The sequence below is a fragment of the Meleagris gallopavo genome, chromosome 3, assembly GCF_905368555.1.
Source record: "Meleagris gallopavo chromosome 3, MGAL_WU_HG_1.1, whole genome shotgun sequence".
NCBI classification, from domain to species: Eukaryota; Metazoa; Chordata; class Aves; order Galliformes; family Phasianidae; genus Meleagris; species Meleagris gallopavo.
In genome coordinates this window covers 14,952,179-14,979,983 of record NC_139406.1, presented here as the reverse complement: position 1 = coordinate 14,979,983, position 27,805 = coordinate 14,952,179, and the positions used below count along the sequence as shown (strand labels likewise).

General features: G+C 45.6%; 1 protein-coding gene across 2 annotated transcripts; it reads left to right on the top strand.

Moving 5' to 3' along the window:
• Positions 1-258: 258 nt before the first annotated feature.
• On the top strand, positions 259-26,407 carry TNFRSF11A (TNF receptor superfamily member 11a). Of its 2 annotated transcripts, none has more exons than XM_085220330.1 (10): positions 259-539; positions 11,468-11,549; positions 12,021-12,146; positions 12,692-12,835; positions 13,897-13,990; positions 14,347-14,441; positions 15,239-15,346; positions 17,046-17,095; positions 18,759-19,596; positions 23,413-26,407. In XM_085220330.1, exons 1-10 carry the CDS (start codon positions 480-482, stop codon positions 23,778-23,780), a joined length of 1,965 nt encoding a protein of 654 aa, XP_085076456.1. In that variant the 5' UTR covers positions 259-479; the 3' UTR covers positions 23,781-26,407. The 2 variants fall into 2 exon arrangements, with proteins under 2 accessions (XP_085076456.1, XP_085076455.1); XM_085220329.1 differs by having other exon boundaries at positions 261-539; positions 17,043-17,095.
• The last annotated feature ends 1,398 nt before the right edge of the window (positions 26,408-27,805 follow it).

Below are 27,805 nucleotides of genomic sequence, written 5' to 3'. Positions count from 1 at the left end.
ATCACAGAATCATAGAACATCCCGAGCAGAAGGGATCATACGAGTTGAAATCCTGCTGAGAGAGGTGTCCTCGTGCCCAGAGGTGTTGGGGAGGACACGGCAGCACCGTCCCAGAACATAGTAGGCAGCAGGAGGGAGGTGGGCACCCCGCCGAGAGGGCAGGAGCAAGGCCGGGGCACGGTGACTAAAAGGGGGTGGAGAGAGGAAAGGGAGGGACGAGAAGGAGGCGGGGGGGGGGAATAAATAAATAACCAGGGGGAAAAAAAAAAAACCTGCATGTCAAGTCTGAGGAAATGCTGTGGGAACTAGAGCCGGGCGCTTTTTTTTTTTTTTTTCTCTCTCTCTTCTTCTTCTCTCTTCTCCCCTCGCGTAGCTGAGAGGAAGGGCGGCACGAAGGAGAAGTAGGCAGCCCCATGCGCCGGGCCGCGCCGCCGGGGCGCGGGGGCTGTGCCGGCCGGCGGTAGCGCGGCTCAGGCGCCATGCCGGGCCCGCCGGGCTGGCTGGCGCTGCTCTGCCTGGCCGCCGCGGGACGCCCGCAGGTAAGGGCAGCGCGGGGACGGCGGGACGACTCTCAGTGCCCTGCACCCCAAGCCCGCCTCGGCTCTCTGCCTGTCTCTCTCTCTTGTGGTGGTGGTGGTTTCTTTTTCGCAACTCGCGAGCGCCTTTTGCTTCTTGAAAACGCTGATACTTTCAAACGAAGGCAGGGGATCGGCGGGGAAGGCAGCCCGCTGCTGTTGAGGGGTAACATTTGTACGTAGAGCGAAAAATAAGGCAGGCTCCACCCTGCCGAGCGGATTTACTCCGGGGAGGGTGAGCGCGCTTGTTGGCCCTTGCCGTCGTGAGCCGCGCCGATCGGGCGTGGGCCGTGGCCCAGCTGCTCGCACGGAGCCCACGGCCCGGGCGGTTGTTCGAGCGCATCGAGGAGCCTCCGGGGGAAGGGTGCCGGCGGGCAGAGCGCTGTCCGCGACGCTCCCCGAAGCACGGGCTGGCTGCTTCTCGTGTGGGATCGCCGGCATCGCCCCGCTCTCGCAGATCCTTTCCTGATGTGGCTGAGCCTCCTCAGCGCCGTGCAAAGGAGCTCACAGAATGGCTTGGGTTGGATGGGACCCCTGGAGAACATCGGTCCAACCCTCTGCTAAAGCAGTTCCTTACTGTAGGTCGCACGGGAAAGCGTCCCGGCGGGTTTTCGGTATCACCGGAGAAGGAGACTCCACAGCCTCTCTGGGCGGCCTGTTCCAGTGCTCCGTCGCCCTCACAGGAATGAAATTTTTCCTCATGTTTGTGTGGAACTTCCTATGTTCCAGTTCGTGCCCATTGCCTGTCACAGGGCACCAAAAAGAGCCTGACCCCATCCACTTGACTTCTACATTTTAGGTATTTGTAATCATGGATTAGATCCCCCCTCAGCCTTCTCTTCTCCAGGCTGAACAGCCCCTGGTCTCTCAGCCTTTCCTCTTAGGGAGGTGCTCTCACTTTTTCTAATTAAACTGCTTAAAAATAATTCCTCTTTCTCCAGGTTATTTAGGGCCTTCTGGGCTAGCAGGTTTTTCATCACTCCTACACTAAAAACGCTTTATTTCTCCCATTAATCACTATTTGGCAGCCATGTGTGCTTCTTTCATGTGAACTTCTACAGTTTCTCTCTCTCATTACTCTTGATTAGGTGCGAGTGTCATTTTAAGTGCCTCCCTCAACTTAGTGCTGTCACAGTGCTGCGTGGGTCATGGTTGGGCTCCCTGAGAGCAAGGTGCAGCTTCAAGGAAAAGCGATTACGGAGGAAGAAAAAAGCCTCTGTTGTCTGCAGCTTACAATTTAATGTCTGACCACATAGCCCTGAGAGCCTTCCCTCTGGATCTCTGTTCCTAAATATGTTGCCTTGAAACCACACAAGCCTTTTTTTCCCCGCCAAAATATATGTTTCTTTCTGTCCACTCTCACCCCTTGGGCTTCTCTTAAATAGCTGCTTTCCAGGTGTTCTCCATATGTATATGAACAAGCCTGCATGTTTCAAAAGAGACCTGCCCATCATAGATTTTGGATGGATTCTCCCACCTCCTATCTGTAACCTCTATCTGCCTATTTTCTGCCTGCTCTTCAGAACTGTGATCGGTGCACTGAGGTGAGCAGACCTCAGTGGTCTTTGTACTTTTGCTCCCATGACACCTTCCTTCTGGAGCTGTTTTGTTTTGGGGCGCTTGTTACTTTGGAATCTCCTTGTTGCCTGAAACCTGCTACATTCTAACCTTGGAAATTTAGATCCCCTGCTTTAGATACCTTGAAGTAGGAGCCAGCAGTCTGTCAATTCATTGCTTTTCAGAGGATGCAAAACAGGGAACTCATATTTACTTGGGACAAATATGTGAAGTCTTTTCTCTGCTTTCAACATGTGCTTAGTTCTGAGTCTGTAAGTGCATCTTTCCATAGCCAGTGTTTCGGACAAGCAAGCAAAATAATAAGGGATTCCAGGAAATCTGTAGCATTAAGTTTGCATAGAAAGAAAAACATACATCGTTGAAGAGCTGGTTGACTTTAATACCTTGTCTTCAACAGTGAGCAGAGCTGGCAAGTCCAGGAGGTGAATGTAAGGCAGGCCTGGAAAGATGCTGCTCCCAGAAGTTCTCCAGGTTCTCCTTTGGCTGACTGGTTTGAACGGCAGCTTTGTAATCCCTTTAATGGGTTGTCATTTCTGATGGAACCAGTTGTGAGAATAAGTGCAGCTGGGCTGAAGTTTGTCTGATGCACTTGTGTTAGTACAGAACCACCAATATGTGGGTGGTGGTAGGACAGTAAATCTGCAATGTATTTCCTGCGAGGAATGAGAAACGCAAATGTAAGTTAATGGGTACTCATAGTGCTGCTGAGAAAAGACATCATCGTCATCATTTTCTCTAAAGAGGAAGCAGGAACAGAGAATTCGTGACTTGCTGTAGGTCACACACCGAGCATGGAGCAGAACTGCTGGGAGCAGAGCTCACCCTCCTTGTCTTGTGCTTCAGCCACAAGATGATCTTTTCCGAGTGATGCATCCTGGGCGGCTGTCAGAGGACACGGCGTTTGGCTTTCTGAGACACAGTCTGCATTTACAGTGTGCATTTAGAATGTGCAGTTACAAATATGCAGTAACCGAGTTGCCTGATGTAACATCAAGTCTTCTTATTCTCTTGTATAGCAATGGGATTCTTCCACTACTTCATAGTCTTTGCTTTACAGGGAACGTTTGCTCAGTGAAAGCATCTAGAAGTCTTCATAATCTAGAAAACAAATGTTTTCAGATGTTTTGGCCAACATCTGTCTGTTAACTAAAATGCATGCTAGGGTGAGAGGTGGAAAAAAAAAAAAGAATAAAAGTGTCCATTCTGTGTTAGATCATGGGTCCTCCCAGTCCGTGTTCCTGCTCTGATTGGGACCAAAGGAATCACTCGATAGAGCAAAACTTCTGTAACAGCTCATCTAAAGCCTTGGGTTTATTCTGGAGTTAACAGTGTAAAAGTTACTGTAGTTTATTTGTCCAAATGCCCTTGCAGGAAAGGCACCTGAGAACTTCTCATTGCTTTAAAGTTTCTCCTAGATCATATGAAAAACATTTTACAGCACCACATGTAAGAGGAATAACGCATTGCATATAAAACCAAACCAAAACATGGTTTAAGAAACTGGTGTTGCTTCTCTTTTCATGTTAAGCATCATCTTCCTGATGTAATTTCTACTTTCCCACAGACAGGACCAAAACAAGCCTTCACCACATTCCACAAGTCAGTAGAATTAAGAGCCTATCAGCTGTCTGTAGCAATACTAACCCTTGTCGTTTAGGGCACAGAAAGTCACAGAAACCTCAGAGCATCGCCCTCTGGCATTTATGCCTTAGCACTGCTCAGGGGAGTCTTTGTGTGTGCTTATCTGTCCCTCTGAATCGAAATGCTGAAAGCCCTGCTGTAGGAGGGACATGCATAGATGCAGTGAAGAGATGACACGTGCTGTCCTGCTGCTCCCTGCCCACTTCCCCTCAGTGTGACCGGGGCTCCTTGTGGCATCTGCAGTGACCAAGCCAGCAGGGTTCCCTATCTGTATTCCAAAGAAATAAACACAGTAATTCTCATGACAGCAGAATCCAGCCCACTGTTTGCAGGGAGTGAGCACTGGAGCAGGTTGCACAGTGAGATGGTGGATGCTCCATCCCTGGAAACGCTCAAGGTCAGGCTGGACAGGACTCTGAGCAACCTGATCTCACTGTAAGTGTCCCTGTTCATTGTAGGGGAGTTGGACTAGACAGCCTGTAAGGGTTCTTTCAGCCCAAATGTGTCTGATTAGCTTCCAGGAGGTGGGCAGCAGGGAGAAGAGGGAAACTGGGCTGTATGGTTCTTTGAGTCCTCAGCTGCAGCTGTGTTCTTGCAAAGGCTGCCCTTTCCTTTCATTGGAAGCTTGGCATGCCATCCCTTGAGTTGTTGGCTTCTGCTGCAGCTGCTCTTAGACTGGCTCATTATTACTGATGGAAAGCACAAAGGCAAACATTTGTGCGTTATAGATGCAATATAAAAATTAAGTGCTGTTTAACCAGGTTGCACTATGGACTTGGGTAGGCCTCTGTCTGTGTAATGCAATAGTCTGCCTGCAAGAACTTGCCCTGTTTTATGACTTAGTCTTTAAACACAGCCCAAAGTTCACACAGATGTGGGATGGAGCAACTTGAAAGCTGCAGGGTGGGCTGCAAGGGTGGCCCTGGCTACATGTCAGGGCTCCAAGGAAGTGTGGGTGTCCTGGTGGGCCACTGCCCATTTGTCACCGCGCCGAGGCATCGTGCCTCTCACATGGTGTCTTAATGGCGGCGGGTACCATGCTGGGCTCAGCCCCACTCCACAGGGCCATGCTAGCTGCTGCTAGGCACCCCAGAACACTCTGGTTTCTGTCCCATGCCTGCACACCTACCTCAGCTGCTTTGCATTGCTCCCTTTAGTTACCTTTCTGTTTGTCTGTGCCGGGTATGAGTTCTCTGGGCGGAGAGTTTGGCTTTCTTCTCTGTTTGTACAGCGCTTAGGGTGTCATGGCTGCAAACACAGCTGAAGACTCATTAATCACAGCAGGTTAGGGCCCTGTCCTCTTCTCACCAAAGTCACGTGGAGGCCTGCTGGGAAGGAAGCAGATACATCCTGTAGCCCACAGCCACCATACGATTCCTAACCCTCACTCTTGTTCCCCACCCCAATGGCAGGGACCAGGAGAGGCTGTGTATGGTGGTAGAGCCAAGCTGGCCAGTTTAATCCACCCTGCAAGAGCCAATTAGCTGGGGAGGGGTAAAAAAAAAAAAAAAAAAAAAAAAAGTGAGGTCATTCACCCTGACCACTTTGTGGCTACTCCAAAAGAAAAAGAAGTGTATAGGATCTGTTCAAGAATGACAAAGAACAACATTTGTGACTGCAGATTGGTGCAGAGTATATTTAGTCAGTGGTCAAAATGGAGGGAAAAGAAAAAGTCTCACATGGAAAAAAAAATACTGTGAAGTTTTGTTAGGCAACCTATTAATCTGGAGTACAGATAGGGAAAAATGTGCCACTAGGTTCATATGAAGTCTTAAAAATTGCTTATGTAGCACACAGGGGAATCTATTTTGAGCCTGTTATTTTGCTGCACCAAATAGTTTTGCCTTACGAGCATCGTGTTCTCTGTAACTTTTCATTGCTCGGCAGCAAGAACAATGAGATGATTCCATGAATCTGTTCTCACAGGAAGAAAAAAAGCTCTCCCTGCTATAATACTGCATGTAGTAAAGCAGGCTTATCATGGAAATCAGCCAAAGCCCCATCAAATCGGGGAGGGGTATTCCTGCTGACTTGGCTGAACCCCGGCACAGTTGGTTCCTCATGGTGACACTAAAAGAGTAAATTAACCGTTTCTGAGCCCAATCCTTTGTAAAAGCAGTGATTCCTTCTCGATGAAGGCAGTGCAGACAGACCCTGGAAATCTCTCGTAGTTATTTCTGCATGAAGCATGGAAAAGTAATCTTCTGAACTAAAATGCAAGGGGTAAGCACTCCCTGTAAATGTGTCTCTAGTGCCTTATAATAATAATTATTATTATTATTATTATAAGTGTGAATGGGTGAAAGGTTACTCACAGCGAGTGGCTGATGCTGTGCCTGGAGGGCTGAGACTGCTGAGCTCTGCTTGTAAGCAGTGCTGTTGCACCTGTTTCGTTTAGGAGGGAGACCTTGCAACTTTCCTCACAAGCACAGCTACGTAGTAGCTTTGGTTATGTCTTTACTCTGTTGTTCTTATTCCTGCTCGTTAGGGACTGTTGTGTTGCTACTCTCTGCTAAATATTTTGGTTTGGTTGGCTTTTGGGTTTCTGCTCTCTGATTCATCTTTAAAGCACCCTGCCTAGTAGCTGCCAGTCTTTGAGTGAGTGTGGCAGCGAGAACCAGCAGGCTGAGGCATTCAGGATGCCACGTGTTGACAGACACACATCACCGTACACAGGTCCAAGCCTGGAGCTTGTTGCGTGGAGATGACTTTGCAACTGGATGAGCACTGCTGTGCAAGTGATGGCGAGTTTTCGGCCCGCAGAAGAAAGCTGCACAATGGACATGCTCAGTTGGCTGCATTCAGCCCTGCCATCTGTCTTCTCAGCCATCTCCCATGCTGAGGTTCTCAGCATGCTGCTGCCAGCATTCTTCTTTGCACGGTGTACCCACTCAAAGCAGCACCGACTGCTGGTCCTTCCCCTCCGTGGAGCATGGCCTGTTGCTCAGATGCTTGCTTTTTACCACATGTTAAAACCAAAAGGCAATGGGAATAGTCAGGATTGAGCTTTGACCACTGCTTATCCACTTTCTGGTTGCAAGTTACATTTTTCTCTTAATCTCTTTATTATCTATTTTATTCCTCATATCCCTTCTGGCCTCTTTAGGTATTCAGGCTCTTGCAGGGTTTCAAGGACCTATTTTTAAGATTGGAATAATATTTAGTCGGTAGCCGTTGCCATTTCCCGGCTATATTTTACCACGTGATGGTAGTTTTGTGATGTGGTTTACTGGTCACTGGAAAGTTGACATCACCAAAAGCATTTCATTCACAATCTGAAATTTTTGTGTTGAATTACAGACCTGCAAGTGAATAACTGGAATTGTGTGGTGGTGACTTGCGTGCTGTTCTAATTTAATTTTTTGTATCAGCAGTGAAGCCTGTCCCTGCTGAAGACCAAGGTGCCAAGGCTGCAGGGTCTACTTCAGACTGCCTGAGAAACTGTTGGTCAGAGCTCAGCCCTATTGACAAGGGCAGAAAAAGCCTAAGCCAAGGAGCCGTAGAAATATTGTAGTTGTACATTAAGTATGGCTAAGAATCTCAAAAGCAAGTAGTATGGGTACGTTCAGGGCCCAGAGTTCAACTAGCAAATGGTGTGCAAGGCCGGAGCCACCTGAGTTTGCTCTCCCATAGGTAGTTCGGGTCAGCAGTACTAAATGGAGAAAGAATGTGCTTTGCTCAGTGAAATGATTGCAGATATCTTGAATGCTCTCCAGAAACAACCACACTGGGCACAAAGGTGTCATCTTGAGGTAGTTAGGCCTTGGCGTGTCTCTTTACATCTCAGCTTTTCTAAACTAAGATTATCGCTAATCAGCAGTCCCAATTAAGGCTTCAGGTTCTTGTTCAGAAATGACATGGGAAAAAGGCTGTGGAAACCCCCGAGCTTGTTCTTCCAGATTTTTTCTTTTAAAAGAAAGAGGCCCGTGCAACTTTATCTTCTCTGAAATGTCCGTCTGAATATTCATCTGAGTGAGAAAGTAATTTTAGCATCCATGACACACAGCTTCTGCTGTCATCCGATTGCTCAACAGCACCGAGAATAAATATTTCCGTAAGCCCGAGGACAGGAATCTGAATGCTTCTGGTTCCCCTTTCAGAAGCACCTGTGTGTGTGTTTTTTCAAGATCTGAGTAAGATGGTTGTGCTTTGTAGCTGACTCATTGAAGTTCTAGGACCCTACGAGCACAAGCACACTCTTGCTTAGCGTCCTTTTCAACAAATAGGAGGAAAAAAGAGCTTGGCACAAAAACACAGTCCTCTGCAAACCTTGACAGGAGCACGCATGTTTCTCCAAGGAAGTCAGTGGTGCTACTCATGTGCTTGGAGGTAAGCAGGTGTTGGCATGCTTTACCAAACAGCCTTTGACAATCCACTGAGCCCAGAGGACATTTGTTGTTTTTTTTCTCTGGATTCTTCTCCTGCTGGGTATTCTTGTCTTATTCTTCTGAGGAAGTGTTTATCACGGCTGAGAAGGGAAAGGACCACCAGAGTTCTTCCAGTTCAGCCCCTGTTCTAGCAGGACCCCTAGAGCAGGCTGTCCAATACCAACTGAAAGAAGAACTAACTTTATTTAGGAATTGGTACAAATATGTGTGCTTTGCACACATTTTAAGTGACAAATTAAATGTGCAGAAGATACCCAGGCCATTTTGAAACATTCATTCGCATCTTGTGGTGGTATTTACTGCAAACATTTACCAATAGTGAGACTTAAAGGAATGACCAGCTTGGGTTTTCTTTGTTCTGTGTGATTACTTCAGATAAGGTTGGCATCTTTGCTTTCACCAACGCCCCTTCTCTAAAGAGAAGAGCTCCATGATGTCAAAATCACCATTGCCTGATAAGAGGAAGGGTGTCCTAGGGTTTACAGGGCAAGCTTAAGACTTTGGAGACTTGTTTCTCTTTCCTGCTTCGCCACTAATTTCCTGTCACCTTTTGAAGCCATCTGGCCTCTGGGCCTGAGTTCCTCCTCTGTGAAATGAATTGCACTTCCTTGTCTCAGATGGACACTGTGGCTGGGAATGTGTTGGTGCTGGTGGAGCATCAGCCCATCGTGCTGCTGGCAGCACACGTGCTTAGTATTGGATTCTTGCACCCTCCAGAAAGCTGATGTCCTGTTTGACAGTGCGCTGCAGTCCTCTGGCAGATGATTGAACAAGGAACAGCCTAACTTCAGTGGGGCCCTGTTAAGAAAAGGCTCCAAGATCACGAGATCTACCTAAAGAAAATGTGAAGGTTCTGTTGTTTCCCTTCCCATCCTCTCCATGCTCGTCTTTCACACTCAGCAGGTCCAGCCAGTCTTTCACCTTTGTGAGCTCAGAACAGAGTTAACAAACGGACACTGATAGCTTTGTCTTTATTTCATTGAGATAAATAAAAGAAGGGAATGTTGCAGCTTTATAAATGCATTGCCTTGTCTCAAAAGGGGAAGGACGCTGTCACAGAGGATAATGCTTATTGACACAGAGCATAGATTTACGCAGCTGCAGCTGGGAGTATTTTGCAATAATAGCCCTCTTCATGCTACAAAGCAGGAAGGTCCAAAGCAGTTTACAAAAGGTAGTGAGCAATTAGCATATGCTCCTGGCCTCCACGCAGGGAGGTTGCTTGTTCTGTTCAGGATGAGTGTTGGTTCTCAGAAATTATTCCAAACCCTTCTGCTGAATGCCCTTCAGCAGATTTGCATATCCTTCCTTAAATGGGACAACTTTGCCCTTGTTTGACACTTCAGCTTTTTGCCTTTTCTTCTAAAGAGGAACTTTCAAACTGGGGCGAACGAGGAAGAAAAGAACGTTCTGTTGATAAAGCAAGTGACTGGATCCATCCTTGGTCTCACTGCTTTTCTTGGCACTTCAGACTGCTGGGAATAGGAATCGATTGCTGAAGATCTTCTCTCTGCTGCTCAGTGCAGCAACATAGCGTGAGCGCCATTCTGTCGACCTTGTTTTTAGCTCCTTGCATTACTGGAGCATTTCAAGAGTGTCTCCAATGGTGTTGAGCAGCATCACCATTCAGCTGCCAGCCTGGCCAGCTTTCTATTCATAGATCATCTGTTGCTTCACCAGCACTGGTTGTTGCCCTGGTAATTGGGAAGACGAACAAGGTGGCTATCAGGAATAAAGCAGAATGAAAGCTTTTGAGAGTATGGAAGTGCTTATTTATGTTATGGTAGATGGTGCTTTTGTGTGTGGTGCTGTGCAAACATGAAATGCAATCTTTGTTCCAGAAAATGTATGATCTGATCAAAAAGCAAGATACTGCTAATAAGTGAAAAGAAAGAGGCAAGGAAGCAATAAGACAAAAGAAGTGTTCTTGCAAGATTGAACTCTTAATTTCACATGGGATCATTGTAGTGATAAAAAATGGCTATAAGGTGTATATAACCTGTAAAAGTATGAAAACTCAAAAGCTCTGGCTTGAGGTACTTACCCTGTTTCAGGCACAATTTTGGTAAAGGCAAGTCATGCACCAGCTCATGGCTCAAACTCCAAGCCAGGAGGTGATGTTTTAAAGAAAAAAGTCATTTTCTTTCATCAGTTTTAAGTCACAAGACCCGTTCCCAGCATTAGAAGATCAAGATGCTTGGAGAAAAATAGTTTATATTCAAGATATTGCAGTTGATGTGATTAGAAAAGGAGGAAAGAGGAGAGGAAAAGACACAGAGGAAACCAGAGGAGAACACTAAGTAGTGGAATAGAAACAATTATCAGCAGGCAGTACTTTTATACACTATTAGACAGCCAAAGCTCTTGCTGAGCAGCAGCAGAAATCCTGGTGCAGCTTTCTCCAAGTAAAAAATTGAGTAAATGAGATTTTAATAGTGGCGTTCAACCATAATGAATAATTTCTTGCTATGAGCTGATTTGGAGACATTTCACCAACTGGCGGATCACCAAGTGGGTGTGAGGTGTTGAAGTTGCTTGAAGCACCCGTACCAGGAGATTCCCAAAGCAATGGCCTCACATGTAGCACTTCCACCTGGTTTGTTTGGGATCGGTTGTGTTGGATTTTTTGGGTTTGGAGAGGAAAGAAGGCTGTTGGCTTAGTTTGTATCGCCTTGGTGGATTGCTGCCTCAGTTAAATGAGGTCACCTCTACAGAACACCTTGGGAGCCATAAAAAGATGCAGAATTAAGGTCTGGCATTTTCTGGGACTAGCCAGGAGTGTTGTGTATTCTGGTGGGAAGCTGGGAACTTCTTCTTTTCAAAGGGTGTAAATAATTCACTGTATTTGTTTGCCACATACCATATTTTAAAACTGTCAGTGGCCCAGGTCTTGATCTCAGGTCGCATATGTGGAAGGGACTACAGAATTATGTCAACACTTTTTTCTTTTTGTTACAATTGTCTTGAAGTCATAGGTTCGAAATAATAGAGTATTGTAAAAAAAAAAAAAAAAAAGGTTAAATAGCATGCCAAAAGTTTCTGACAATTGCAAGATTGTGATATGATTGATTTATCACCTGACTATATTGCAAGTCCCTGTGCATACATGTTGTTGTCTACAAAGAGCCTTTGAAGTCATGAATGTTTAATGCTTTACTGCTCAGCTATAAAATGCTACACTGGAGAAATTTTTTCCTTCTCTCTTATCAGCATTGTGACGAGATAGGTCTGAAGCTTTCTGGGTATATTGGGTCTCATGTCCTCTCTGTCTTTTCTCCTCTCCAGTTGTCACTACAAAGCACTCTGCCATGTGACAGTGAACAACACTATGAATACTCTGGACGGTGCTGCAAGAAATGTGAGCCAGGTATGTGAGTGCTGGGCTGTACTGCCTCAGTAATTGAAGAGCTCCTTAGAAACTCTAAGAAGCTCTGGAGGTCAGTAAGGCAACTTGCTCTCGTGACTCTGCAAATCTATTTGCACATACAAATGCAGATGCATAATTTCAGGCTCACAAGTGCCTTCTAGTGTAGGAGTGTTCCTGCTGACCTCAGCAAAAGCTGTAGCAATATTTTTGTTGGGATAACAGTTTACTACTGCACATGGTGTAAAGCAGCTTGGTCTTCATGCACGTACATAGGATTGCTCCCATGTCATGAGCTTCACAGATGTTTCGGTGCCACTCTGATTCCTCACCTGAGTGAGAAAATGAGTGGGGCAGGAGGAAGAAATGGTTGTTCCCAGTAGCACAGCAGTGTTAGCCCATCTCATTTTCCCTGTGCTCAGAGAAATGGTGTGCATCTTACAAATTATCTGCTTGTCCTTCTCTCCTTCACAGGAAAGTATATGTCTGCTAAATGCACTGAGACTTCCGATAGTGTGTGCCAGCCATGTGGCCCAAATGAGTATATGGATGTCTGGAATGAAGAAGACAAATGCTTGCTACATAAAATATGTGATCAAGGTGAGCTGTTCATACTGAAGAACTTTTTAATCCAAATTAGTGAAGCATGAGATGGGCAAGTGAATCTAGGAATATCCTCCTTTTGGGAGCATGGCAATGAAGGCTGAGCTTGCACAAGAACCTGGTGGATGGGGAAGTCCCCAGACACCAGAGGGTTTTGCTTCTATGCTCTGCTGAACACTGCAAATATGGTATTCGTGATGCTGAAAAGATCGTCTTCAGTCAGGCCCTTCACTCCCTGTGAGTTGGATCTTAATGGCCATCCTTTTGCCCAGCATATTTTGCACTCACTTCTGCCCTTGTCTCATTCTTGCAAAAGCTCTGTTTATTTTCTACAGGAGCTACAAGGAAAAGTATTGCTCAGGAGCACAATCAGTGAGGTGCCCCATGCTGATCAAGGGCCTCCCACGCTTCTTGAAAGATTCCTCTAACATGAGTGGTTTCACCTCTGGCATTCAAGCAAAGCAAATAGGTAGAACAGGATGTTCATAAACCCAAGGCTTGTTTTCAGAGAGATATTTACTGCCATCTGCTTTCTCTTCTAGGGAAAGCTTTGAAAGAGGTGAACCCAGGAAACAGCACGTTCCAGCGGCAGTGTGCCTGTACCACAGGTTACCACTGGAACGAGGACTGTGACTGCTGTCAGCGAAACACCATTTGTGCTCCGGGGTTTGGAATTGGGCATCCTGGTAAGATACAGAGAGGGGACATACAAATGAAATATCCAGCTCTGGCCTGCATAGTGTGGGTTGTGACGTTAAAGAGTAGATACTGTAGACTCTCAGACCATTGCTACTGTGTGTAACTCTCCAGGACTATTTGCATTTGAAAGGCTTCTGCCTTTGTAGTTAAATAAAATCTTGAATCAAGTGAGGTTTGCCAGCTTTAACATGGGTATGACAGTAACAGCAAGGTCTTCAGTGCGTTTCTAATGATTGCTGAGGTGCCTGACTGTGGATCATTAGTTTATGCATTGCTCCCATGTTCAAAGGAGTGATCCACTGGTGGTTGTTGCTGAGGTCAGATTTGAAATCAGTTTTTGTCAAATGGCTTTGTTTTGCCATTCTATGATGTTAGGACTTAAAAGCAATAAACACCTCTAAGGTAGCGCAAGTATTCCTTGCTTTAGATGACATGCAATGCAAAAATGTATTACAGACATGCAATTTAGTCCCAAGTCTGACTGAAAGCAAAATGCAGGTATTTTGTGGGTGGAAAATGGAGATGGTTAAGTTCAGGGTTGTAATAGATACTGAGAACAGCTATTACACCAAAAATTCAGCACACAGTAGAGCAATAGAGGACGAAACGCTGCATGGGCTTGGAGCAGAGTGGTGGTGTTTTCCCTGCAATCTAGCAAACCCTGATACAGAACTTTGTTTACTGTGGCTTCACAGAAGTGACAACATCAGTTAACGTCACAGCCTGTGTTATAGCATTGTCAAGAGGAAGTTAATGGGAGTGGACTCGTATGAGAACAGTGTATTATTTTGCAATAACTGGAAATGGTTCCTGGTCATTTCTTATTCTGATCGTGCACGGGAGTGTGCTTATCTCACCTGAGCACTTTTTTCTGCCTATGTGTGACTGTCACTGTTGCTTTAATATAATTTTAGATCCCTCTATCCTGAGGGAAGCTTTTGGCGTGGGGGTGGAGTGGGAGGATGGGGGAACATAGTCACCTTCCCCTTACTTGGAAAGAACTCACAGAAACTCAGTTGTGATGTTTTTCTTCCTCTGCTACACACAGTGCAACAAGACAAGGACACAAACTGTATGCCGTGTCCCAGAGGCTACTTCTCAGAGGTTGCTTCATCCACTGATGAGTGTAAATCCTGGACCAAGTAAGTTACTTTGCCTTCCAAAAAGCCTATTACAGCCACAAGGCAGTGAGAAGCTTGAGCAAACACACCTTTTGGTGGAGTGTCTCTGCTTCTCAGTGGCATTTATAGAGCATGTTGGTTGGTTGGATAGCGATAAGGGCTTTCTCATGCTGAATCTCAAGTCTTTCTGGGGTGGGAGAAAGACAGCTAGGACAGCAACTGCTGAGTTGAGATAGATGAAGATAAAGAAGGTGTCTGAGCTTCAGGATGGAGAAATGCAAGAGTACTTTACAACAGAAAGTATTACTCTGCAGAAGTGTAGGAGCCACGATAAGCTCCCTCTTTGGGATTCTAGCTTCTTTGTCTTTCCTTTTCAGCTGTTCAGCTCTGGGGTTGGCAGAAATAGTCCCTGGGACTGATAAGTCGGATGCAGTTTGTACAAAGCAGAAGATGGCTGAGCAACCAGAATATGGTATGTGTCCTCATAGAGCTTATCTATTAGAAAGTAGTACCAGGGAGGAGGAGTATATGTTTACCAGGGTTTTTGGCTGGCTTGACTCCTTTCCCACAGTGGATGAGTCAATGGGAAGCAGCAGACCAAGACAGAGCTCTTGTGAAATCTTACCTTTAAAGCCTAGCAGCTCTAGGGCTCACGCCCAGTGCTAAGCAGTGCTTCACACTTCTCTCTGAAGCTGCATGGTGAGCAGTGTTGCTGTTACACATCCATCATTTTTCCATCACGTTTACTGCTCTTTCATTTGTCAGCCTGCCAGTTTCTGTACACATTAACTGTTTCAAGGCCACCAACTTCTCCTCGTGTCTCCTTTATAGCAGTACCTAATGTTCCCTTCTTGCCAGTTGCTCTCTTCTCTATCCTGTGAAGCATGCAGTGATTCTTAAATGTAGGCAAAATTTTGCTGGCTGAAGTCTGTAGCTTCCACAAGATATGCATCCCTCTCATCTTGAGACAGAGCAAGCATGGCCCATAGGCTGCTGGTGGATTGCAAGAAGACTTTCAGAGGAGTGTGGCTGAGTCATACCTCCCTCAGACATTAAGTAGTGAGATGGCTCTGTACCATGTACCTTTAATGAGGCTGGTTGTCACAGAACTCCATAAGTGCCAGAATGTGGTCCTTAATATAGAAACTGAAAATCAATTAGGAAGAACAAAACCGCTCTCCTGTGGAAAAGCAAGTGACAGGAGCAAGGATTGTCGTACTGCTGAGAACAGCAACGTGTTGATGGTATTATCTTTCTTATACCTTACAGGAACAAACAAGATCTTGTATGTGTTGATTGTCATCTTGTTTTTTGTGGCACTAATTGGCATTGTCATCTTCATCGTATACTACAAGAATAAGGGAAAAAAGCTGACAGGTACATGATAGCTAATGTTATGTGTGAATGTGACAGCTGCATGTCTATTTGTGCACTCTGTTTTCACAGGTACCCACCAAGATATGAAACTCAGGAACTTTTTTTGAATTCCTGTCCATACGGATGTCTTGACTAGCACAAAGCCAGGCTTGAAAATCTTTCCTATAGGCAGGAGTATATTACATGTCTGCATAATGCATCTTTCACAGCATCTTCCTGCAGCCAGCTGTGCCAGGGAGATGAGTGCCTTGAGACTGGATGTAGCCACAGCATGTATGATGGAGGGGAGGAGGGTGGATTTTGTATTAGCATGGTAACTTTGTACTGTCTGGCACAGCAGAGGGAAGCAGGGGGAGAGTAACATAAATAGTAAGTATATATATATAGTAAATATACACATTTAATTTTTAATCTCGCAAAGGTACACTGAATAACATTGGATTTTTGAATATACTGTGAATAGGACAGAAAAATTTCCTGCAGTTACTCAAATCTGTGTTAAGATCTGGGTCTTCACAGTTAAGAACATAGTCTTACGTTCTTTTCATTTTTTATTTTCTTCCCCTACACATGGAAAGCATTTCCTACCGTATTTTTCCCTTGATCTCCTTTCCTAAGCCCCAGAAATCTATGAAATGTTTTGGGAGCAGAGGAAGGGAAGGCAGCAACCCTTGTAAGGTATTTTTCAGCCCATGTTTTAGAAATATGCTGCCTCTACCACACTAAACATGGGTTGTGCTAAATCTGGAATTCCTGGGATGGGCTGAAGGAAATGGTGACTCTCCTTGCAAAGCAAATACTTATGATGCACAGCAGGTTAGGGGAGAGTGCTCTTTACTTAACATTCCTATTGATCTGGTGCTCTGCAGTGACAGTCCTTCACTGCCTTTGCACAGTAGATCCTTCTAATTAGAGTTCCAGAGACTTGCAGCCTCAAGAAGAAACTCTTCCTGAGTCTGCCTGCTTGGGGACTGATTATAAACGTGCAGACCCAACATCAGAGGTACAGAGTCATTGCTGGGAAGTGACAGGGGCTAAGTGACTTATCTATCTTCAAATATACAAAAACCAGTGCAAGCTTAAAGCAAAACTTAAGCCCTGCACAATCTCCTGGAAGCATAAATAGAAAGCAAGAGGAATTGCTAACTCTGTAAAACAGCTTTAAAGCATTTAAAGCAGCTTGAAGCTTTTCCGTGGGAGATACTTCGATAAAAAGTGTTTCCTAATTAAGTACATCTCTGTTAAATGGAATGCTATACTTGAGTCTGCCATCTCGTGGTTTCAGTGGCTTACCCTCTTCTCTCCAGTCTCCTCACTCCTGTCTGGGAATGGTCTTTGTGCCATCCATGTGACTTCTCTTGAAATAGACTGCACAGTTCTAAGTGGGTCGGTATCAGGCCAGTCATAGTGTGGTGACATATGACAAGGAAAGAAACCCCATTTAATGTGGAACACAGTTTAACGTGATCTATCTTAGGAGCTTGGAAACATTTGTTCCACAGAAATACATCCCTATTCCAGTTAGAATGAATCTCAGACAGCCTGATGCTGGGACAGTTGAACAGTCAGTAAAAACAGTCTTGATGGTTTTCATTTACTATAATATTATGGGTCGTGAATGACTGCGGGTGTTTAGGTCTGTGGCTAGTTTCAGTGCCTGCTCTGTGTTACAACTACTCTTTTGTTTTCCTTACAGCAGATCTACAGAATTGGGCTAACGAGGTGTGCAGCCAAATGAAAGGAACAAAGGTAAAGTCAGGGGCATTAAGATTTTCCCTCTGTTTTATGGTTTCCTCAAAACGTTCCTGACACCCCTCCTTACTTCAGACTTCATATTAGTGTTTGGCTAGAAAACAAATTTTGAGTTTCTCAAAAGCCACTTACAGCTTTGGCTTTTTTAGTCTGTTTTTCTGTAAATGTGAGGCTTATGAGATCAAGATTCTCAAATAGCTTCTGAACCTGCTCTGTGGTTTCAGCCAGCTTTAACAGTCTCTGTGATGATTAAATATTCGTTGGAAGAGAAAGTTGAACATGAGCTCATGTTACTGAACACCTGAGACTCTCACCTAGGAGAGAGCCTTTCCGAATTCTAAGGCTGGGAAAAGCTAAACTTGAGTTGCATGTTTTTACATACCAGAGTCCTCATGGGAGAGAGACCTGGATTTGATGCAACACCAAGAATGCCGAACACTCGAGGAACAAGAACAGAGCCATCAGCTAAAGGAAATGGCCACAAACCCCTTGCATTCTGTCAGTCACTGAAAACCTCGAGTGTGAAGAGCGTATGACTTTCCAAAGAGTTTTGCTCTGGAACAGCCTCAGATGCCCTTGCTTGAAACTCTTGGTTGGGAACATGGATTCGCATGCATGTGCACTGTCTGATTGACATCAGGGATATGGACTGAGGTCCCCTAGCTCCCAGGTGCATGCTCTTCCATTGCCCCACCTGCCAGTCTAAGAGCTCTGTCTAGCTTAGATGTGGTAACACTCAAGTCCTGTTGCTACAAAAAAGAAAACAAGCCTAGCAGCTTTTTGAGCAGGCAGTTCCTCTTTTGTCTCATAAATGTTCTTGCAGTGTCCTGCACTGGCAGCTGCTCAGATCCTCTGGGACAGAGGAGTGAATCAACAGCAATTAGTGGCTGGCAGCATTTACTTTGTGTCCTCCACTGTGGAGGAAGGGAACAGATGCTAGAAATGAAAGGTAGCGGTTCCCAAATACCCATCATTATGCATGACTGGCAGGAACTGAAGGGAACCCTTGAAGTATTTCCCAAACCTTTGTTTTTTATGGAGCTTCAACCAAAAATATAACTTAACTGTAAAACTATTGGCAAAATGATGTCACGGGCATTTGCATTTGTTGTCTTAAAGTATTTGAGGTTAAAGCAACCTTGTCTGTTTGACTTCTATTTTTCTAACACGTTTCTGAATCAATCAAGTATTTGAATCAGTTATTACTACTATTACTATTTTATTACTACTATTTTATTATTACTAATAAAGATTTTGCTCACAGTGGGGTCTTCACAGATCAACAGCCCTTCAAAGACGTAGATTATTCAGGGGAGTTACGAACCTTTTAAGCAGTTAGGTAGTTCTAACCAGTGTCCACAAGAAACAGCAGAATCCAGCAGCCCTTCTAGATTTATTAACTCTCAGGTGCTCTCTTGACTAGTAGATGGTTGGACTTGATGATCTTAAAGGTCTTTTTCAACTGAGATGATTCTGTGATCCTTAAGAGCTAACCAACTATATTATCTGACATTACGTTTTATCAAATCCAGCAATGCCACTCAATCCCACCAGCTCCACGCTGAGGAAGCATTAAGACATGCCTGCTTCTTCTTCATTCAGAAAATAACCTTCAGCCAGTTTCTTTATTAAATTCAGTTTTATTTCAACTTTCTTTCAGGAGCCATCTAGAGATGCATACGTCACTGTCAATATAACAAACACCACCGTCCCGCAGCTCTCTGAAGACATGCGTCTCCTGGGCCCTGCTGGCTCCCCTGCCCCTGGGAGCTCACCCTGTGGTCAATCCACGTGCAGGCACGGCAGCCCAGGCATGGCACCCTGCAGGGCTGGGGGAACCCTCCAGGAGATCTCCGTGGGGACCGAGACCGACGATGACCATTTCTCCCCCGTTCCCACGGAAGATGAATATATGGATAAAGATCTCAATACTGCCGATTATTTACCTTTGCTGAGTCAGCCTGACAGTAAAACTTTGTCATTGTTTTCAGAACCAGTGGAGATAGGGGAGAACGATAGCTTAAATCAGTGCTTTTCAGGGATCGGGAGCACAGAGGACGTGTCCATCCCTCAGGGCTCCGACCCTTCCTCCGATGCACATGGTGTACATGCCACCACGGACAAATACCTGCAGAAATCTTGCCAGCATTCCCATGGTTGCCCAAAGGAAATTGACAGCAAAGACACAGATCGTTTTGCAATGAACCGTGACTCAGAGAAGATCTGTGTGAGGTGTGGCATTTCATACAGGGAGACTCCCAGAAAGGGGAGCAGACCCTGCTGTGCTGCAGTTATTGGTGCCTCCACCTCCCCAGAAACTGGATGCTACACACAGTGCACCTGTGGCTTGAATTTTCTCTCTGCTGGTCAGAGCCCTCTAGCAAGTGACCATGGTATGGAAGATGTGTCTTCTGATAGTACCAACACAAAGTACCAGAACACAAACAGAAGCACTTCAGGGACAAATAGCAGCACTTCAGACCTCCCTCCAGCATCCGGTAAGTCCATTGGGATTGGCCTGTACACAGTTGTGTAGGGTTAACTTCAGTGCTAATTTGGTGTTATTCAGAAGGTCTGATCTGGGAGAAGGGAAAAATGAAATGGTGCTTTTTCACCTAGTTGCCCTGAAGCTAATCTGAAAGATAGAAGTGAAATAGGATGGCCATTTGGTTTATAGTGAATTTCACGTGTAGCGTGAGCACTATGAGGGATCTCTGTAGGAGAAGACTAAGAAAGAGGAGAGAACAGTGACCAAAAGGCTGAAGTGAGAAGAGATGCATAACTCCGAAGGGCATTTTTTCATTCTGCAGCCTGCATGTGCATTTTTCTCCTTGCCATTAGGTTGCAGTCCAGTTATAATCACGTGGTGGTCCATGAAACTGGCTGCAGCTGTAACCTGGTGGTCACGGTTGGGTCTGAGAGACGGTGATCAATTTTTTGCTTTTAGCTCTTTCTCTTTGTTTTAAATTGCTAATGTATGAACATATTTACATATATAATATATAAGCAAAAAGTAGGTGAATTCTGTGATTCACCTAAAAATAATTTCATATAGACATTTTTTCTCTAAATATTAGCACTCGGTCTCTAAACAACTTTGAAACACCAGTGTCTCCAGTTTACTACTTGGCTCCTAAGTTACTAGTTCAGTGAATATAGCAAAATAGTTGAAATGAAAGCAGGGATAAAAACCACCGAAGAAGGGAAGTTATGAGCCTTTTCTGGAGACGAAACTTATGTCTCTTTTCTTCATTATTAAAAGCCTGCAATCTTTTTGTCATATCTTATTAGTTATTCAAGATGATAATCTCCTGAAGACGGATGCTCTGTTTTTATTTGCCTGTGCACTGCCAAGCATAATGGGACCTTAGTTTTGTCTGGGACATCTGAGTGTTACTGTAATACACACAGCGATCATCAGCAGTTGCCCTTCTTTAAAACCACATCATGCCTTAACGTTTCTTATGCAGACATTCTTGTCAATCTGCCAAAGACCAAAAGTGACGCTTTAAAGACCCACAAGTGAAATTTTGAAGGCCCTTCCCTTCTAAACATACAGTGCTGTGCAGGAATCTCGTAGTGTGCAGTGATCTTTCTAAGAGCAGACACTCTTTCTACTGCTTCAGTTTCCTGAAATCTTTAAGCAGTTTCACTGCTTGATGTGTACAAAATTCAGAAGTAGCAAAGAGAAGATGGATTTTATTTCTGTGGAAGGTGACTCTGAGGTACTACTGAAAGTCAAGTCATATCTGGCACTGCAGAAGTACTGCTTTTCTTTCTGAATCGCTCGAGAAGAGGAAGAGAGAATAGTAAGGAACAAGAGGGCAAGCAGGTTTAAGTGATGTGCTTGCAAATACCATCTTCCATAATTCTTTATATATGATTTTCACTGTGTCAGTACCTTTGGCTGTGTACTTGCTATAGTGTGGTATCTGGTGAAACCTGAGCATAGATGGAGAGTTCCTGGTTCACCCCAACCTTGGCATAACTGCCTGGAGGTACTGGCTGAGCAGTAGGCAGTGAGAGAGTGTGGGTTTAGTCAGTATGGAGCTGATGTGCCTTCTGGAGTGGCCTTGCCTGCCTGTGGCATGGTGGGTGCCCTGGTGTGGCACTCCCCAGCTCATTCTGGGGCTGCTTGTGGAGCTGTGGTGGTATCACCCATTTTGCTGGGCATTGTGAAATGCCCAGGTGGAATAAATATGCATGCATAATAAAGCTTCTTCAGGCAGATACTTTGGATGCAGTTGTGCTAAGGCAGAACTGGATGAAAGTGGGTGGATGAAAAAATGGGAAGAAAAATGATGTGGGTAATTCCATGAACTTTTGGTTTTAGTTTCTTAGTACTCAGAATGACAAGAGAAATTGCAACATCTGCCTCTGGTGTGAAATAACCCTAGAAGACCAAAGCAAACCTCTGGACAGGTGCCATTCAGGCTTCATGGATAGTAATTGATACGAGCCTTCAAGCACCTTTCCAGATCTCCCTGAGCCTGGAAGCAGTCAGAACGTGGAGCATTGGATCATGGCCATCTCAGACTTTGTGCAAGACTTCAGCATCAGGCACAAGTGGTGGAGGACTTTGGTGACTCATGGCTAGGGATGGCTTTGCAGAGCCTTCACATTCAGAGCCCACACCATCCCAGCTCAGCTGCATGAAGCAACATCAGATGGCTCTGAGGAAATTAATCACTTGCATTGTTCCAGTTCCTAGCAAATAATTACCACAAAAATTTATCTGTTTCTGTAATTAACATCATCAAGTGATTGAAAGGCTGAAGTGTTGCATGCAGCAATGCCTTCATTTATCCTCTGAAGGAATCCTTTATGTTATCTGGAAGCACGTTTCTTAGTGCAACCCAGGGAGTTCTTGTGTCCATTTGCTCTTCTTAATCTTGTACTGAGCTCAGGTGAGCTTTTACAATGCCTTTTTTGAGTGAAAGGCAATCCATGTAAAGGTTTTGGTGTAGCCCCATAGTGCCTGACAGAGTTGTGTTGATGGCAAGCAATTAACCTGAACACAGGGGAAGCACCTAGGAGGGAAAAATCCCCGTGGAAAGCACTCAATTGACACCTCGTGTTCATCAGCAGTACTTGGAAAGAAAGCAAAGAGTCAGCAGTGTGATGGTTTAGCTGAAATAAATAGGATTACTTAAGGGGAGCTGTTAGAAAGATGCTCCAGTACTGCCTAGGCTCGGTTGGGTATCATATGAGGTCTTCACTCAGTTCTAGTGGAATCCAGCAGTGGTGTATAAACAACACCTGGGGATGTATGCAGCACCCTCAGCTGCTGGAGAAACAGCACTTCTCTGGGCTGGGCCGTGCTCAGTGCCTCTCATGTCTAGAAGAGCATTAAGAAAATGACTAAAATATCCCAAGAGGTGCATGGTCAATCTGCAAGTTGTGATTAAATGAAGCTCAGTGGGAAAAAAATATTTATAAGAAGTGGTGTTCATAGGCTTCGAGAGTTTCTTTTTGGGTTGGTTTGGTCAGTTTTATTTCATTCTGGGGACGTTTGTTAGTTTGTCATTTAGAGTTTGTTCTAAATATTTTCTTTCTGTTCTGAGAGAAGTTTGTTAATTCCACAGCCTGGTCCTGCTGTCACTTGAGTCAGTGACCCAGTCCTTGAATTACAGAAAGATTGATTGAGCACTGAAAAATCTCTGCCCACAGGGAGACTTGCTGAAACCGTAACACTGTTAGGTTGCTGTGTATAGATTGTCTCTGCCCTGTAGCGGGCTGTATCCTAATAAATCCACTCACCACAGGGTGAGTGCTGGGATGTGCCTGTGTGGGAGCACAGACAATGCAAGGTAATCTTATAAGCTCCATTCCATGTGACTGCATGGCCTGATGTTAAATCTTTCAGCATTTATTGATTAAACCTGCTGTTTTGTCCACAGAGTAGGAGTGATCACGTACCAAGGGGGAAAACAAGATGCTAATAGCTGTTTCCTCACTAACTGAGCAGTTTCCTCACTTCTCACTGGGAGTAGCTCATGTGTCCAGAGGCAGTGGGAGAATGGGGTTATCACGCTTTCTCGCTTGTGGGAGTGCATTGTGTAGGGACAGCTTTTCCAGATGCCACAGACAGCCCCCCTGAAGCAACAGGCTTCATCCTGAGGAGGCACAAGTGGAAATCGTGAGAAAGCCCCGTGGAAGGCATTGATTATGAGAGCATCCCTATGTCACGGGGAAAAAATCACGGAACAAAAGCAAAGCTATCGCAGCGGATTGAATTCACGGTGCTAAACATCCTCCTCATGAGAGAAAATATTAATCATGCCTGTCTTCTTCTCTCCCCCCTCCTTCCCCAGGAAATGTGACTGGAAACAGTAACTCCACGTTTATTTCCAGCGGACAAGTAATGAATTTCAAGGGAGACATCATCGTCGTCTACCTTAGCCAAAATTCCCAGGAGGGAGCTGCGGCCTCGGGGGCGGCTGAGGAGAACGTCAGCAGCCCAGTGCAGGAGGAGAACCCCAGCCGCTGCGAGACCTTCGCCGGCAATGCTCAGCACTACAAGGAGAAGTGCGCTGAGCTGCATGCCAACATCCCAGTGGGCAGCGGTGGGACGCGGCACCACACAGCCCCAGTGCCAAGCCTGGCCCGACACAGCGAGGCCTCACCGCCCGTGCAAGAGGAGGGCAGGCTGGGGCACAGCTCGGAGAAGGTGTTGAACTGATGTGAGACACCATCCCACGAGGGGTCGTCCCCAGATCCCGGTTGTTGGGACAGATTTGTTTCTTCCGAGAGCGCTGCTGGCCCTGGGGTCCTCCAGGAGACTTGGGATTGGGAGCCAGGCCCCGCGGGCCGCCTGTCCTCAACAGGGTGGCAAGTTCTCCATGACTTTCCCAAACAGCAGCGAGGGACAGCTGAGGGAAACCCCTCGGGCTGGGGCACTTGGCGAGAGTGAGGACGTGGATCACCAGTAGTCCCCTCCTGGAGAGGGGCAGCATGCTGGAAGGGGCTCCAGACCAAGGTATTTTTTTTTTACTGGGTGGGAATTTAGTAGCTCTGTAGGTGATCCCTCTCACTGGGACTTCAGTCCTCCTCGATACCTCCCATGAGAGAAGGAAGCAATGGCCACCTCTGCTGCTGAGCTTGGTGCCCACCTGGCAGGGCAGGGATGGAGTAGGTTGCTCCAGCCCTTCTCATCAAAATGTAGCAGGAGCTCCAGTCCTAAACCAGCACAACAGTCAAGATCCTTGCCTGCCCCTTGCTAACTTGTGGGTGTGAGTTGGTATAGCACTGCCTTGGGTTACAATAACAGGCAAATTAGCACTGATATGCCTTGAAAGTGCATCAGATTAATCCTGAACAAGAAGCATTTTTATAGTTTTGAACCCTGATTCACTGCCACCTTACTGCATCTCCTCAGAGGAACACAAGCCCCTGAAGCTGAACGACTAGCAGATGAAGGCAGGATTTAGGACAGCTAGCTGCAGACATTTCGCAAGTGACAGGAGAGGGAGGGAGTGCCTGAAGATGGAGAATTTGCTGAGGGTCAGGCACATGTTCCTTCATCTGCCCCAACAAATTTGTCATTCCCATTGATCTTTTCATTAATAAGCAGCGCTTTATTTAGGCAGCATGAAGCGATTTCCAGAGCTCAGCCTGTCTGAACTGACATCACTGTAACCACTGTCACACTTAGAGCTGTAGAACCAAGGGATTGGATTCAAAGAGTAATAGCGATTGTTAGTAGAGTCTCAGCTATTCAGTTGGCTTTGGTTCAGATCCTGTATCCTTCAGCCTCCTCCACCAGCCACTGTGGAAAGGTGAAGGGAAAAGAGCCTCAGGGAACCTCCAAGAAGAAATCATGGTATTTTTTACATTTCCTGACCAGGGGTAATTTTCTGATGTTTTCCTGTATGCACAAGAGTTGCAGGAACCTTTCTTCAGTCTGAACGTATAGGAAGATCTGTGCTCGTTTCCTGCTAGAGTGAAGGGATCTCTGGTCAAGTGTATTCTCATCTGCTCTGACAAAAAAGATCTCAGCAGGGAGGGCTCCTCTCTAGAAAGTTATTAAAGCTGTTTGCAGTAGTACTGCTCTGAGAGTGTAGAGAACCCATGAAGCTAACAGGGTGACCACTGTGTCATGATGAACTTCTCATCCACAGAACAAAAGGATGGCCTCAGCCACCCTCATCTCTCAGGAGAATAATTCTGCATTATTTATATAGCTGGGGTGGAAAGCTCAGCACAGTTGTGAGAGCCTCTCTTGGGTTGCTGGGGCAAGGGACGTGTGACCAATCCGACTCCCTTTCACCTTTATGTGGCCTTCAAGAAAGCAGGCCATCTGACCTGAGGCTCAACCAGGCAGGAAGGCTGTGCCGTTCAGTGATGGCCACTGCTACCTCTTCCTCTTTGAAGGAGGTGTGCAACTGGGGCTGTCTTATCTGTGGTACTGTTTTGTCTTTCCTGCTGGATCCTGTAACCACCTCGCTCTAGCCTCTTCAGGCCTGTGTCTGTATCTTCCAGGCACTGGTGCAGTGGGGACAAGGAAGCAGAACTGCACATGAGGTTCATGCCAGCTGGTGCAGATGCTTTCCTCCTTCAGTTTTGTAGTTGTATTTTTATAGAAAGCATTCATCTAGGGCACCACTCAGCCAGCCCCATTTACAGGACAGGAGGGACTGAATTAGTGTGCTCAGCTCTGGGTGAACCAGCTGCACACAGGTCTGTCTCCTTCTCCATCCTGTGGTCTTTATACACCACCAGGGAGCAGGCTCAAAATCCTGATGTCAGAGAAGACAGTGGAAAGTTTACTGTGCTGTGTCGCCAGTGAGGGTACGTTTTTCCCTCACTGAATTACAGGATTCTGCTGAGTGGGTTTTGAAACTGGGATCAGCAGCAGGCATGAAGAAAAGGGTCATCGAGATCTCAGCACTGTGGCCGCTCCCGTATGGGAAACACAGCACACCAAAAGGTCCAATTCTTGGTCTTCCTCCAAAGTCTGTGTAAAAGTGAAGAAGCCATATCACAGTCATCAGTGTGCTGCATGTTCCCCAGGTCTCTGCCTGGCTGCTTAGACGTGGACCCCAAAAGGGACTTCTGTACCTTTGTGACTTCACATGTTGTCAGCTTGGAGCAAAAGCTGGTGTTTAACATGTCTTTGTACAACGGGGCCTTGTGCGTTGGGCACTAACTTGGAGGCTTCTGGCTGCTATTGTAATACACATAACTAATGGTAATAAAAATCTTAAGGCCTATTTGAGAATGAGTGAAGATTTGAATTAACGGAGAGAATCAAATGTTATTATTTGCCCACACTCATTTTTACAAAAATAAATCATTAATATAAAAACATTCCTGGATAGGCTTTTGTAACCTTTTTTATATATGTGAAATTGTTTTAACAAAAAATTCTGTATTATCTTGGGAAAACGAGGAGCAGGCTTGTGCTCAAGTGCACCAGAGCAGCTGTTCATATCCCCATGAAAATCAGTATGGGGTTAAAGATCAATATGCACAAGAACTGCTGTTAATCTCTGTGCCTTGCTGCACGTTCAGATGTAGATGAGAAATTGTTCTCCAAGGGGACTGCACACCTGGGAGGAGCACTGCTAAAGTGTTGAAATTTCTACCTGCCCATTTCCTTCCTTCAGGTTTCTTACCATAGCAGTGGTACCTCAGCAACTACACCGCTGTGTCTGTTACAAGAGGAAACCCTGCTGAAGGCTGCCTTTGTGCTCATCAGGTATTTTAGTAGAACTGTAGTTTTAGCCATTCAAATTAGCCTTAAAAACCATCCACAGTGTTTGGAGAATTCCTTTCTGTCAGCACATGCCAGCGAACACGGTAAGCTGCTGCAAATTCTTTGTGTGGGAAAGATATTTCTGGAGCATGTAATATACATGTTCTTAATAGGCACTTAATTATAGCCACTGTAAAATAGAAGTGTATTTGACCACACTGCCTGAGGTTTTTGTGAGGAAGGCTGAACTGCTCTGAGCTTTACAAGTTGGTTTTCTCAGCCTCCTTCTGAATGGCTGTCACCCTCTTGAGGTGCCCGGGGATACTTTTGGTCCACTGGGGATCTTTCCTCCTGACCTGAAAGATACACACTCTCCACAGCCTGCTCAGGGCAGCACTTGCCAGCACTCTCACTTGCAAATGTGGGCACGGGAGAGCTCTGCCAGCAGAATTTGGTCTCATGGGGGATTGTCACCCACCGCCACCCCAGCATGCTGAATATCTGCAACATGCATTCATACATCTCTTGGAAAATCAGACTGCTTGAGACCATAGTGGGCACCCGAATGCCCAGCACCAACGGCAGTAAGCTTCATTTCAGAGCGAAAGATTGTCATGGGATGTGTTTCTCCTCTCCTCCTTTTCCTTTGTGCTGTCTTACTTTCTAGAATGAAGAGTGAGTTGTTTCTATACAATAAATTATTTCTCCCGGAGCTCTGCCATACGAGTTTACTCTGCCTCTGTGCTGCAGTGTCAATCATCTGGTTGAGTGGGAAGATCGGAGTAGGGAAGGGCGCATTCGCACAGCTCCTAATAGTTCCAGTCTATCCAAACCATTTACATAGTAAAAAATGTTTCTTTACATCAGCAAAATGCTGTGAGGGACAAATCAAAGAGCAGCATTTCCCCCTCGAGCCAAGAGGAGGAACTGCTGCTGTTCAGATAGCATTGCTGATTGCACGTGGCATCTCTTCCAGAGGAGATAATGCAGGAGAAAATCCTTTTTTCTCT

What these genes read in the sequence shown, in the direction of transcription:
- TNFRSF11A (XM_085220329.1), top strand. Translation starts at nt 480, where the DNA reads ATGCCGGGCCCGCCGGGCTGGCTGGCGCTGCTCTGCCTGGCCGCCGCG. An exon ending in GTTTGGAATTGGGCATCCTG is followed by an intron (nt 12,836 to 13,896) that starts GTAAGATACAGA and finishes TGCTACACACAG; the next exon opens with TGCAACAAGACAAGGACACA. An exon ending in GGCTGAGCAACCAGAATATG is followed by an intron (nt 14,442 to 15,238) that starts GTATGTGTCCTC and finishes TATACCTTACAG; the next exon opens with GAACAAACAAGATCTTGTAT.